This window comes from Acinonyx jubatus, chromosome E4, assembly GCF_027475565.1.
Source record: "Acinonyx jubatus isolate Ajub_Pintada_27869175 chromosome E4, VMU_Ajub_asm_v1.0, whole genome shotgun sequence".
NCBI lineage: Eukaryota > Metazoa > Chordata > Mammalia > Carnivora > Felidae > Acinonyx > Acinonyx jubatus.
Window position 1 is genome coordinate 32,198,278 of NC_069395.1, and position 14,214 is coordinate 32,212,491.

Below are 14,214 nucleotides of genomic sequence, written 5' to 3' on the forward strand. Positions count from 1 at the left end.
ACTAAGTCTACTGTTTATATTTTGTTGCATTTTTTAAACATTTATTTATTTTTGAGACAGAGAGAGACAGAGCTTGAACGGGGGAAGGGCAGAGAGAGAGGGAGACACAGAATCAGAAGCAGGCTCCAGGCTCTGAGCCATCAGCCCCCAGAGCCCGACGCGGGGCTCGAACTCATGGACCGCGAGATTGTGACCTGAGCTGAAGTCAGATGCTTAACCGACTGAGCCACCCAGGGGTCCCTATTTTGTTGCATTTTTAAAACCTTTATTTTATATTGAATTATATTTTAAAAATCAATGTGGTGAATGTCCATTTTCATTTAACAATATTATTCACTGAAGCCTACTTAAAACAATAGATAATTTCTTTAAATGGACTTGGATTTCATATTAAGATGGTTATTTGAAGGTCAGAACACTTTGAAAAAGCTTAGCAATTACAGTATCACAAAGAGTAGCAGGAAGTAGTTTTGCTACTTAAAACATTTATCTTATAACCTGTCACACTACTTTAAGATTGGGTCATAAGGGGACACCCGGGTGGTTCAGTCAGTTAAGTGTCAGACTCTTGATACGGCTCAGGTCATGATCTGAGTTGAGCCCCGCATTGGGCTCTCTGCTGTCAGCATGGAACCTGCTTCAGATCCTTTCTGTCTCTCACTCTGCCCTTTCCCTGATCTCTCTCTCTCTCTCTCAAAAATAAACTTTAAAAAAAAAGATTGTGTCCTAAGGACTAATAAAATTCTTGCAATTATTGATGATTTGGAGGGAATATTATTACTGATCTTGATAATTATGTATATCCTTATTTTAATAAATTTTATCTACTTATAATTTATAAGAAAATTGTGGAATCTGTGCTATGGAATTATGTCTATGATTTTTTTGAGATTTCCAATTATGTTATTTATGATTTGGTGTGATTATTTAGCATGTTTAGTTTCAGGTTTTAATTTTCACTTTTGGAATGAAAAGCAAAATATTAAGATTTATGTAAAAAGCATCATCTTAATGCAAACTCTTAAATTCCTTTAAAAATCTTCTTGCAACCTAATGTTATGTTTTATCTGCGGCACTTTCATTGTTATTAACAGTGTTACTTGTCATTACTTGCAATTGCAAACCAATTCTTCCAAAACTAACAATTACAAAGATACGTGTTTACTATTATATGGGTAACTACTAGCCAAGCGACAGTTTACAGCACATTATAGAGTCATAACTTTCCAACAGATAATATTTTTGGTTCAAAATTACTTCTCTGCAAAAGTAGCTAAAAATGCTCTTATCGTTTTTTACTTACTATGAAATCCTCCAAAGTTACTAGAACGGAGTGACCATGGACCCACTCCACTTGAGAAAAAAGAAAAAAGGTGTTATTGGTTATTGAATTAAAAATAGAAAAAGGAACTTAGAGAATTGTTGCCTTCAGCATTTTTCTCCATTAATACCACTTCTCAGCTTACTCCTCGGTGTCTGTATTTGGGTGTACATATATAGAATATATACGTACAAAATCCATCTTTTATTTTAAAAACAAACATTTTCATGAAAGATAAGTGTCTGTCACTGACAGGATTGTTTGCAGAGTCAGTGATAACACGTGGCATTTTACCAAGTGATTAATTTTTATTGGCTCGATTCACGAGTTCAGTAACACGAAGTAGTTACTCATGCTCGAAAATGCATAATCAGTAAATAGTTTGGGGATTTATCTCTTTTTAGACGTTGAACTGTTCCACTCAAACTAAAATGGATGGATTATTTCTAGTAAACATAAAAATGAAAACCTTTTAAAAAGTCTTGTAGTCTTAATCTTTTAAAGCAAATTAAGTCCCTTAAAAGGATGTCTTACTTTGTGCCATTCGTCAGTAATGTATTACTTAAAATTTATCATTTTGCTTCACCTTACTTTTTTCACAACGATACTTAGTCCATCAAATTAGACCACTATAGTTTGATTTATAATGTTATGTTGAAAATCTGTGAAAGTCAAATTTTGCAAGCATTTTAAACCACTTTATTTTCAAATTAACCATTTATTATATGTAGCCGTACATTGTTACCACGTTTTATCTCAAGATAGAATGAAATGCATAATTTTATATGTTGTAATTAGTTACCTTTAAAATCATGTAAATATAGGACTGTTCACAATGTTTCGGTATACTTCAGTCTTTCAGCAGACATTCATTTCAAACTATATGTTAAGCATTTGCCAGATATTAAAGATACACACATGAGACAGACAGTGATCCTGTAAACTCGGAAATTAATAGTGATTGAAAGGTGATGGTGGTCGTGGGAAAAATGGATTTTAGTATTTAACATTTATTCTGTGCCTGCAGTCTGGGTACTTCGTATTGTTTCATTTCACCCTTAGAAAACACTAGAAGATATTTATTATTATTCCCATTTTATAGAGGGGAAACAGAGACTCAGAGACAAGTTTCCCAAGATCATAAAGCTAGTAAGTGGCAGAGATGTGATGTAAGCCTTTCATTCTCCAAACTCCATGTTCATATTTGTTTATACTATCGGAAATTTTTTGAACGCCAAGCATAACGAGACTAAAAATGGGTAATCTGTGGTACCTAGCTCTCAAAATTTTCTAATTTTTATGAAAGCAATTTATACTAAAAAAAAAAAGCTGTGACTATATATCCTTTTAGGCTATGTCTATTTAAACCCATCTTGCCACCTCTTGGGTCAAAATTAATCTGTAATAATATAAAAGTAGTTAAACCACATTTTGAACTGGAAACTGTTGATTCATTTGTGTCTTAATTTTGGTCTGTAAGAGATTTCTGTTCCAAAGTCTTTTAACTGGTGTAACTTACTGCTATTAAATAGTTAAACCATTAAATGTTAAATTGCTGCCTGAGGAAAACTGTATTGCTCTATAGAACTCAATTAGTTTTGTTCATTTAAATAGAAAACTGTATTTTTTTTTAAACTAGAACAGAGTGTGAGAATTTTTTAAAAATCAAGGTACTTTATTTTAATTTGAGTAAATTTAAAATTTCTAGGATAAAAAAAATTGTAGCCAGGATTAATTCCAGCATGAAAATGAACATTTTATATTAGTCTCCAAATCTTCAAGTCTACGCTTCAGACATCATTTAAATCTTTCTTATGGTTACCCTTTGTCTCTTATGCAAGGGAGGCTTAAAGATACTTTACCTTCATTAGGAATGGAGAAACCTCAAAACATTTGTAATATTTTTTTATAATCCAAGAAAGAGAAATTTCAGATGCCATAGATCAACAAAATAGAAAGTAACCAAATGCCAGTAAATAGTACATTCTTTTTCTTATTAATGAAGTAAGAGTCTGTACTGTACATTTTTTATTTAATAAATTAGCTGTTATTTATTGAGTGCCTGCTATTTCAATGTTTGAGAGTTTTCTTGTCATGTACATGTAGATGTGTGTATACATGTACATATATGTGCATATTTTATACTTATGAGTGTCTGATATGAATCTTTTGATATAAGTAAAAGTTTAAGAAAGTGAAAATTAACGTATTTGACACTTTTTAATTTCAGTTTATTGATGGTCGACTGGCAAAATTAAATGCAGGACGGGGTTTCTCTGATGTATTTGAAGAGGAAATCACTTCAGGTGGCTTTTGTGGAGGTAAAGACTAGTTTCAGTATGATTATCCATTTTCTGAATAGCGATTGCCTTGATTTTTGCTCCTGTATCTGATACAATCTACTTCATAAACAGTTGTATTTTCTTAAGCATACAATGTTTTAGATACATTTTTTTTTCATCTTATAAGAGCTGTGGTATTAACTTATTTTATTATTCAAGGTGTTAAGATGGTCTCATGAATTGGTAGTTGTTTTCTTGGATAATCTCTTAATAGTAGTAGAACTAAATGTCACTGAAATGCAATTAGTTTATATCTTCCTTTAGTATTCTCCGCTAAAAAACCCACAGTGCTGGCTAATACTAAGTAAGAATTAAAGAACTGAGATTATAGTTGAAATATTAGATTGTAATATAATATAAAACAAAAGATTTGAATACCACAGCTGCTTTTACATTTTAAGTGAGTGTGTTGTTATAGAAGCCTTTACCTTTTTTTTGCTTTGCAGAACACTGCAGCATGAGGAAAAGACTTTTCAGTTTACCATCCCATGTGCTTACACTTGTCACTGTAAAAAGTGCTCACTAACAAATGGAAGGCGTCGTATTATTTTGTATGTGTGAAACATAAGTTAGGTGATATTGCATTTTTATTTAATATAATGAAACTTAATATAATTAGTTACACTATTTGATATGTAAGTATTCAAACAACGTTGTAATTTCTAGGCAGTTAATTACGAACTGGTACTTTGTACGTGATTGCTTCAGTATATAGTCCTGACTCTGACAGAGAATTTTGCTGGAGTCCTTGAAATGTCATATGCACTCATTCAGCCAGTATTTGTGCTAAGTATTTACTATGTGTTAGGCACTGTTCTAGACAACAGGGTGAACCAAACAAACAACAGTCTCTGGTGTGTTCATTTTCAGCTGGCATAATAGTAATTTTTTCTATTTATTTGTAGGTTTAATTTGGGAAGAAAATGTCTTTATGTGTGAATAAATAGTTGCTAGAATTGAGAAATAAAACATGAAAAGACGTAGTAATAAGTACTCATCTACACATTTGCCAAAATGTGATTTTATTCTCAAATAAGATTTATTTTTGCTCCATAAAAATATACAAAACATTGAGATAACTTGTTCGTGAAGAGAGGTCCAAATGAACTAAGCATATGGATCTTCCTCTGGTGTAAGTACAGCATTTCATTGAAAGCATTTAGCTTTGGGAAAAACTTAGTTTATTTGACTCAGCAAGTCAACCAAGTGTGGAATCATTCAGTTCCTTGCTTTCCTCAGCTCATGGGTAAAAATTTAGCTTCAATGGAACTTTTGTGTTAAAATAAGGCTTTTTTACTTTTGAACTCAGACAAGCAAAATATTGTCAGCTCATGGACAAATTGCTTGAGGCATCTATTCAGTATTTATATAACTGCTGTCTCATTATTTTTATGACCCGTGGGGATAGTATCTTCTATGGAATTGAAGATGACATCTTGTGACAGTAATGGGTAGAACTATGATCGTTTTGTATAGTTAAATTCTGTAGTCTTAACCATTGGTCCAGATTCCTCTGTAATAGAATAGAATAGAAGGTAGATGGGTTTTCTGGTGTGAGAGGGGTTACTAACATTGTTCAATAAAGGTCTTATGGTTTAAAAAGAATGGAACACTGATCGCCAGCTGGCATCTGACTTAGAGACTGCTATATTTTCAGTACAATTTCATGCCAACCACTTTATTGTCCCTCCTTAAAATTAAAAAGGTTTTGAACACTTATTTTAGTTTGGTGGGAGGGTGGGCAATACTGATTCAAAAGGAAAGGGTAGTTCAACAAATATTAATTTCAATGTGTACAGCAAGAAAGTATATTAAAAATTGTGCCTAGCTATTAAGTATTATTTTTAATTATTATATTTTAGGTTATTATTTTAGAGATACAGAGAGCTTATTCTTAGTATAAAATAAAGCACAATTTATTAGGACTTGAAATAAAAATGTGAATAATCTAATAAAAATTAGTAATGTTCTTATAAACGATGATATATATAAAAGAACATTAGACATTTGTCATGTAGACTGCATTTGTAAGAGATAAGATGTCTTTATCATGATATTGAACTATTTTTCAAAGAAGTAAATGGTTATAACTGCCGCTTCTCTCATAGTAATAATTATAATTGTTCCTACTTATTGAATATTAATATGTGACAGAATCTCTTACAAGAGCTCTACAAACTTGATCTCATTTAATCCTCACAGCACCTACGAAATAGTTTGATTACCTATCCCTGTTTTTATGAGGGCACTTATCTCAGTAATTTGCTCAAGGTCACACAGCTAGTAGTGCTAGAATCTGAATTCAACATGTGTCTGTCTGGCTTCCAAGCTCTTGCTTTAATAACTATAATATATTGCTTTCTTATGATAAGAGATCTTCTTAATTAGAAGACATTCAGTAAATAAGAGTAGTAGTCAAGCCTTCTCTACTGTGATTGGATAAAAGTAAAATTCCTGTCTCTTGATTATCTGTTGAAGATTTTTGAAACATAAAGCCCTAAGAAAGATCACCGTAAGAGAAATCGACATTCATTAAAGCTGAAGAAAAAATTATGTTCCTTTAAGCAAAAATAGTTAGGGAATTTCAGAGAAGCATCTAATTTCTCCCCTGTGTCATCTAATTTCTGTGTCATTGCAACGGCTAGTTGCATGCTAGTATATGTGGTTGTGATAAAGTTAATATGAGCGTGGTGGAACCGTGTAATTATTGAATTACACATTCAATCTAGATTCACATTGAATCTAGAACTATGGTTAAAAACTGAAATGCATACAGGTTTCCAAAATCTGTTTGCTATCCTGTGAGTCCCTGTGGTCAGGACTGTGAAGAAATCCCTGTTACTCGCAATTGTTTTTCATGGACCTTTGTAGAACATTCAACCTTAAGAGGAAAGTAATGTAAATATCAGGAAGTATGTAAAGGGAGGAGTATCCATGGAGGCTAAAAGGTAATAAAAGGGGACATAAGTAGAGCAGAGGATGCAGTAAACACAGATATTGGTCTATGAAAGAGTAGCTAAGGAATACTGAGTACTTAAGAACATGGAGGTGGTTTTTTGTATTTTTTTTTCATTTAAAATAAGACTAGTTTTTAAATCCCCTTCCAATTATTTAAACGTAAAAAAATAGAAATATTTTCAGATTGCTTTTATATAGAACCATGTAGTTATTCTTCATTAGTAGCATTTGTCTCTTAATTACTTTCTGATATATTTCTGATCAGTCTTTTATTTATATAGTAGTATTTCTTTTTCTTTTCTTTTCTTTTCTTTTCTTTTCTTTTCTTTTCTTTTCTTTTTTTTTTAACTGACTAAGGCATCAGGGGAATTTGAAGAGATGGTAGGTGATCTTCAGTTTTAGTGACATTTTCCAGGCTTCACTGAACAATTTAGGTCAATTTATATACTTTTTGAACCAGTAACTACAAATTACTGGAATTCAAACAAATACATTTGAAGATGAAGTCTTTGCACAAGGGGGAAACAAAGATATTTTGTCCTTGGGTGTGAGAAAATCACTGGTATGATGAATGAGAACAATGTTAAGAATTTCCTCAATGACACTAATTATTTCCATAATCCATTTACTTTAATGGAAAGACTCAGAGAGTTTTCTGGCATTCACATTAATTTTTTTGAGAAGAAAAACAGCCTCAAAAACATTTTTAAAGAATAATGTGCCTGTCTCATAAATTTTGTAGAAATAGAAGCTTTCAATCTGAAAGGCACTAAATTTAAAGAAACAAATATCATAATTTTTTTTAATGTTTTATTTATTTATTTTTGGGAGAGAGGGCAACAGACATTGCAAGAAGGGGAGGAGTAGAGAGAGAATCCAAAGCAGCCTCCAGGTTCTGAGAAGAGCCCAACATCAGGCTTGAACTCATAAACCATGAGATCATGATGCGAGCCGAAGTCAGACACTTAAGTGACTGAGCCACCCAGGCGCCCCTCTTTTTAAAAATTTTAAATAGGAATACCTAAATTGTACTACATGTTTCCCTACCATTTTAAGTAGTTTATTTGGGGACTTCCTGTTTTCCCCGTGCATATAATTCTGGATTATTATTGGTGATTCTGTCAACTGTTTCTTCTCAAAGTATCAGCTTTGAGCAGCCCCTTTTCCTTTCTAGTGTAATTACTTTGAACTGATACAGAAGAAATCTCTATATATGTTAAGTTTTATCATATTTTATTTAGCAGTCTAAGAGGTAGAATTTCTGGGCTGAAGGACTATTTAACCAGGAATTCAAATACCCGGATTCTTATTATTCCTCAGTTGCTATCTTTGTGACCTAGGGCCACTTCAGAACCTTCAGTTTCCTCATTTGGCGAGTTATTGCAATAAAACTTGTATGTATGGTGTGTCTGTGATATGCTAGGTACTATACTAAGTAACATTGTAGCAACCAGGTTAAGGACTGGTCCCAAATAGCATAGTTTACAAAGATACAGTGGACTTGAGCCCCCTGATCTATTGGACTCCTCATTGAACTGTGCTTGGAATGTGCTGCTTAAGACACTACCTGCTTTGCCTATTTTAGAGTATAAAAACACAGCTCAAATAAGGTAATGTACGTAAAAACGTTTAGTGGCCTGTGAAGAGCTGAATATGAGCTATTTTTATTCCTCACAACTCTAAATAAGATACTCTTCTCTAACTGCGCTGAAGTTTTCTGCTAGCTATTTTCTTTGTAGTTTGGAGCCTTTAAAAAATTGTTTTCTGGATGACAAGTATTCCAAAATGCTAAATAGTTATCACATAGAAGTTAGTGTTTCTCTTTCCACTTTCTTAAATTCATTTTGGGAAGAGAATGAAAATAAAACTCTTCCCAGAATACTATAAGTGATAACCAGCCCTTAAATGTGTGATTTCTACCCAACCATTTATAGTAGAGAAGTTAAAAATATATGAACTGATGAGAACTTTGAATAGGTAAGCGTATATGAACAATCTGGATATAGTTATATTGTTTACTTTTTTTGTTAATAAAATCTCCTTAGAAATAAATACAATACAAATACAATAACTTGAATTCTTGTCATTTTGCAAGTGAAATATGATTTCAAAAAAATTGTTCAGGCCAAATACCACCTGGAACTCATAGGTTTTGAACAGTGCACATTTCACTTACACAGGCTATTTTAAGTAGACACTTTTTGCTATAATCATTTCACAAAATTAGAAAAAAATATTATTTTGCCATATATTTTCTTCCAGTTAAGTGCCGTGCTGAGTCGTAAGCGATGCTTTTAGCAATTGGGGGTTGTTTCTTGATTTTTTTTTTAAAGTAGAGAAAGATTTTAATTACAGGAGTAATTTTAGAGCTGAACACATTTTGCCTGATGTTGGTTAGGAATGCAAAGAGAACAGCTGGAAATAAATTCTTGGGCTGGAATCATTCTGCCTCTGTTTTATGACAGCAAGGTAATGAATTTTTTAAAAGGACACAACTATACACAAGTGGAGAACATGTATGGTGACAGATTTAACTAGATTAATTGTGGTGATCATTTCCCAATGTATCGAATCATTATGCTCTATATCTGAAGCTGATATAATGTTATATCTAAGTTATACCTCCATTAAAAAAAGAAGAGACCTTAATCTGTTTTAGGGATTCTTTGTACCAGATAGTCTTTGAATGGCCATGTTTTTTAAGTATTTAAATGAAGAAGGTACATGAAATCTAAGTCAGTTGATATAAAACATTACTTGAGATCGTGTTCTTTTTTTTGCCTTCTAATACCATTTTATTGATTACATTACCATACTTGGAACCAAATATATGATTACTAGGTTTTTAGAACTGGTTTTAAGGAGTCCACCTGTGATGAGCACCAAGTGTTGTACGGAAGTGTTGAATCACTATATTGTACACCTGAAACTACTATTACGCTGTATGTTAACTGACTGGAATTTGAATAAAAATTTTTAAAAAAAGAATTGGTCAGCATTTGAACTTTCTAATAACCACAATGCCCTGTAGACTAAAACCTTCGTTTGTTTTATATTTCCTTGGGTACTATATTTTCAACCTTGGATTTACAACTAGAGAGTATCTACAGAACTATGACTGTAGTTTAATTGCATTAAAGTAAAATTTGCTATCAATTAATGTTGATATTTAAAGACTATAGAATATATTGTCTTCAAGGTTCCTTGCATTTTTTAAAACAATGTTTATTTATTTATTCTGAGAGACAAAGAGAGGGAGAAAGATTAAGAATCCCAAGCAGGCTCTGTGCTGTCAGCACAGAGCTCAACGTGGGGCTTGAACTCCTGAACCATGAGATCATGACCTGGGCTGAAACCAAGAGTTGGATGCTTAACCAACTGAGCCACCCAGTCGCCCCTGGTTTTTTGCATTTTTTAATCCCTTTTTAGTTTTTTCTTTCTCTGTGCACTTGCAATATTATTTTTAAGTGAACCTAATTGCATAAAAGAGGCAAACTTTTTAAAGACAACATAGACATAAAACACAAAATATGGTATAAAAGACATAGGAACCTTGGATTTTAAAAGAGACAGCATATTTTTCCTCTCTGAATACAATATTAAAACGAAAGAAGATAGAGTGTTTTGACATATTACCTTCGTATGTGACTAAAGAAAACCGTGTCTATTCTTGGAAATGCTATTTACCATGTTTCTAAGAATTAGAGCAGTTTATTCTACAATACTATTGCATTTTTCACAACATTGCAGATAAACAAAATTTGTTAAAATCCTGGAAGTATTAGTTCTTGATGAATTTTAGTTGATGGATATATTTTAGATCAAATAGTCCTGACATCTTATTTTTATATATTCCAGGGAACCCGAGGTCATATCAACAGTGGGTGCATACAGTCAAGGTAATGATAACCCTTCACCACTTCTTCCTCCTTCACTCAAAATATATGGAGAAATGTTCACTAAAAGGATGCTGCTTATACTTATGCTATTTATTAGCAATACTTAAAATGTTTGTATATTTTGTCACATTTTAAATATTTTTATTTTATGCTATTATAGTTTGATATTCATAATTTTAAAATGGAAAGCTTTTGTTCAGAGATAAATGGCTTGTTTTGAAAATCAAGATGTTTTTGTCACTTTATATTATATCCTAGAACAAAAGAATTAGAAGGAGAAATAGGATTTGAGAGGAGTTTTATCATTTCTGGTAATGTGTTTTGTTAATACGATTTTATTAAATGTAAAACTCACCTCCAGAGATTTAGACTGTATTGCCCAACCTTAAAACAGTTGATAAACAGTTTGAGTGTATTTCTTTTTTTTTTTAATGTTTATTTATTCTTGATGGAGAGAAACAAACAGACAGAATCTGAATCAGGCTCCAGGCTCTGAGCTGTCAGCACAGAGCCTGATGCGCTCGAACTCATGAACCTCAAGATCATGACCTGAACCAAAGTCGGATGCTTAACAGACTGAGCCACCCCGGTGCCCAGATTATATTTCTTTCTTATCAAGTTTTAACTACATACCTATGATGGGTCCTATTGCTCTAGTCTGCCTAAACTGCAAAGCTGAAATGATTTTTAAATCATGTATTATACCAACTAAAGGAATGGAGTAGAGGGTTTACATTTTATCTGAAATGACCATATATGGTATATGAAAGCTTGAAAAGACTAAATCTGAAGTAACTTCTATAGGTCTTTGTTTAATTTGTAAGTAAACCTCTTTTTCTGTGCTATTAATAATGCTTTGTTTTCAGGTTAATCTGGTTTTAAAAATTTTGGAAATACGTCTTTTTGGTTTGTTTGTTTGTTTGTTTGCAGAGAGGAGGTGCACTGTTTAACACAGCAATGACCAAAGCAACTCCAGCTGTACGGACAGCATATAAATTTGTAAGTTTTCTTATTGATAAAATTTTACATTTTCCTAGCTAACAGACATGTAAATCTAGAATACCTCCCATTTTTTTTCTTTCTTTAAAAAAAATGTTTTTTTAATGTTTATTTGATTTTGAGAGAGAGAGAGAGACAGGGCATGAGTGGGGGCGGTGGGGGGGCAGAGATATTGGGAGACACAGAATCTGAAGCAGGTTCCAGGCTCTGAGCAGTCAGACCAGAGCCTGATGCGGGGCTCAAACCCACAAACTGTGAAATAGTGACCTGAGCTGAAGTCAGACACTTAACCAACTGAGCCACTGAGGGACCCCCCCATTTTTTCTCTAAAAAAAACTTTTTCAAAAATTTGTGGAGTTAATATTGATCAAAGTGAATTCAGTTATTGAAATTATTGTGTAGAAAGGATATTCCCTTCATGTTATTTAAAACCAATTCTTCATTTTATTTCAAAGCAATCAGGAAAATTGTGCACTGAAATTGCAACAGTCCCTAATGAAGTGCCATTTTTAGAGATTTGACTTTTTAATTTATTGACATATTTTAAATTCTCATTGTATACTGAGGTTCAAATAGAAAAAAAACCAGAAAATTAGGGTAAGTTCTTTTCCCTCAAAGATGCTTGACTCTCCATAATTAAAATTCTTCAGTGATTCTCCATGGCTTATAATAAAATAAAAACAGCTGTATCAATAGCAATAACAATAAACAATTAATAAAATTAAAATCTCTTTAATATGTTAACTAAGACCCTCAAGACCTAACCCCTTTTGTGTCCTGTTTCAATTCACCCCAATTCCCTGAGCTTACCCTCTGTCTCCAGATCTTGAGTGCTCCTCATTTCATGAATGCAAGATTTTCTCTTCTGCCTCTGTTCTTACACAATCCATTTCCACTACTTGGGACATTTATTTCTGGGTTTTGTCCACCGAGTAAACACTAATTCATCCTATAAGACTTAGTTTAGGCATTAGTTGTTTCCCTGAGAAAACATTTTCCAACCCCACATTCACAGGGTTTATATACCTCCCAGGTCCTCATAAGACCTTCAGACATACCTCTGTTTCAGCACAGGTTTTCCTGTGGGCATCTTCATCTCTAATATTAAACTAGAGCTACTTGAGGTAGGAGCTAGTAGATTCGTATTCAATGAAGTAATTTTTTAAATGCCACAGGTCATGTATATTTCATATTTCTAAAAAATATTCAGGGCAGTAGTTTTGATTTTATAAGAATTTATCTTCAAATGCTTTCTCAGTAAAGGAAATGATACGATTGAATTAGTAATGGAATAATGTATTTTAATAAGCGTAGAACTTATATTCTTGCTGTGGTGTACAATTATGACAAATATGTGTAGCCACCATTATTGTTTAAAAAAAGTCAATTTCAAAGATTACATTTTATAGTAGCACAGCTAATCTACAGAGTTGATTCAAAAATATGGTGCCAAAATTCTGAACTATTTGAAGCCTTATCATAAAAATAAAAGTAGGAAGGTTTCATCATTTTGCCTTGGAAACATCAGCCTCTGCCTTTTGGTTGATTGTTTCATGGCTTTTCTGGAAAACCTCTCTGTGGATATCACTCTATTTCACTATAATACTGGTGGTTTGATTTATATACAGTTTTGAAGAGATTTTAATTTTTTACAATGAAGTAGCACTTGGCTGCCATGTGAAACATCAGACTAGCCTTGCTTTTCACATTCATTTAAGATTCTAAAAAAAGTTTTCCAGTCAAGTGCCCTTCATTTAATTCCTTGAGCAAACACTTGAAGTTTTTCCTCAGGCTCAGAGAAAATGTATTGTATTATTTTGCTAAGTATGTGTTTCTCTCCTTAATTTCACTCATATTTTCCCACAAAAACCCAGAAATAAAGCAAACATATTTAAAACTTCATTCATTATTCATATTTCTATCTTTCTAATCAGTATTTTATTTTTTTGCTGAGAACGCTCTTCTGCAGAAGAGTCAAATGTTTCCAGATTAAAAATTGTGCTCTCTGAAAGATTATTCCCTAAATTGATTTCAGGCAATTTAAGGTCTTCAGAATATACCTAATCACTTTCCTTTATTTATCTTATGATCTTGTGATCATGTTGTACATGAATCAAGAAGTCAAAGAGATTTGGGACAAGAAAGCCAATTTGTGACTTTCATAGTTGTATCTAAAACTCATCTTTCCAGGCTGCTCATCTTCTGAAATATGAACTCTTGAAATTCCTCCTTTGACCACAAATTACTATGAACAGAACTCCCAATCTCTCTTGTATGGGTTTAACAGAATTTATTTACTTGTGTTTCTATAGATAGTAAAGTTTTAAAAAAGGAACCGTGTTTTAAACTTTCATTCATTCAGTAAATTGTTTGAGTACCTCCCATGAAGAAGGCCTTATGCTGGTTATCTGAGTTAGAGCAGTGAGTGTGGCAGGTACTGGGAGGGGGAGAGGTACTGTTCCTGCTAATTTCATGTTTGTATCACTGTTACTTTGCTCTGTACTTTGCATGTACTACAAAGGAGCTGAATATGTTTTGTTGAAGGAGATAATGACTTTGTCCTATACTTAGAACAGTTTTTCTGTACTTGAAACATTTTTTTCTATGTGTTTTATACTTCTATTTTTCTGTGCTTAGAGGGGCCATAAAGAAAACTAGAATTAACAGATATACTTTCTTAGAAATCTAAAAAATA

The 14,214-nt window shown here is 32.7% G+C and overlaps 1 protein-coding gene across 2 annotated transcripts in view; it reads left to right on the plus strand.

Annotated features, from left to right (window-relative positions):
- DENND1B (DENN domain containing 1B) overlaps positions 1–14,214 on the plus strand; it is a 257,800-nt gene that overhangs the window by 212,114 nt on the left and 31,472 nt on the right. For both annotated transcript variants that reach the window (XM_027074606.2, XM_027074605.2), the window contains 3 exons: positions 3,552–3,642; positions 10,480–10,520; positions 11,451–11,519. In XM_027074606.2, coding sequence (XP_026930407.2) covers positions 3,552–3,642; positions 10,480–10,520; positions 11,451–11,519 — 201 coding nt within the window. The remainder of the gene's footprint in view (positions 1–3,551; positions 3,643–10,479; positions 10,521–11,450; positions 11,520–14,214) is intronic.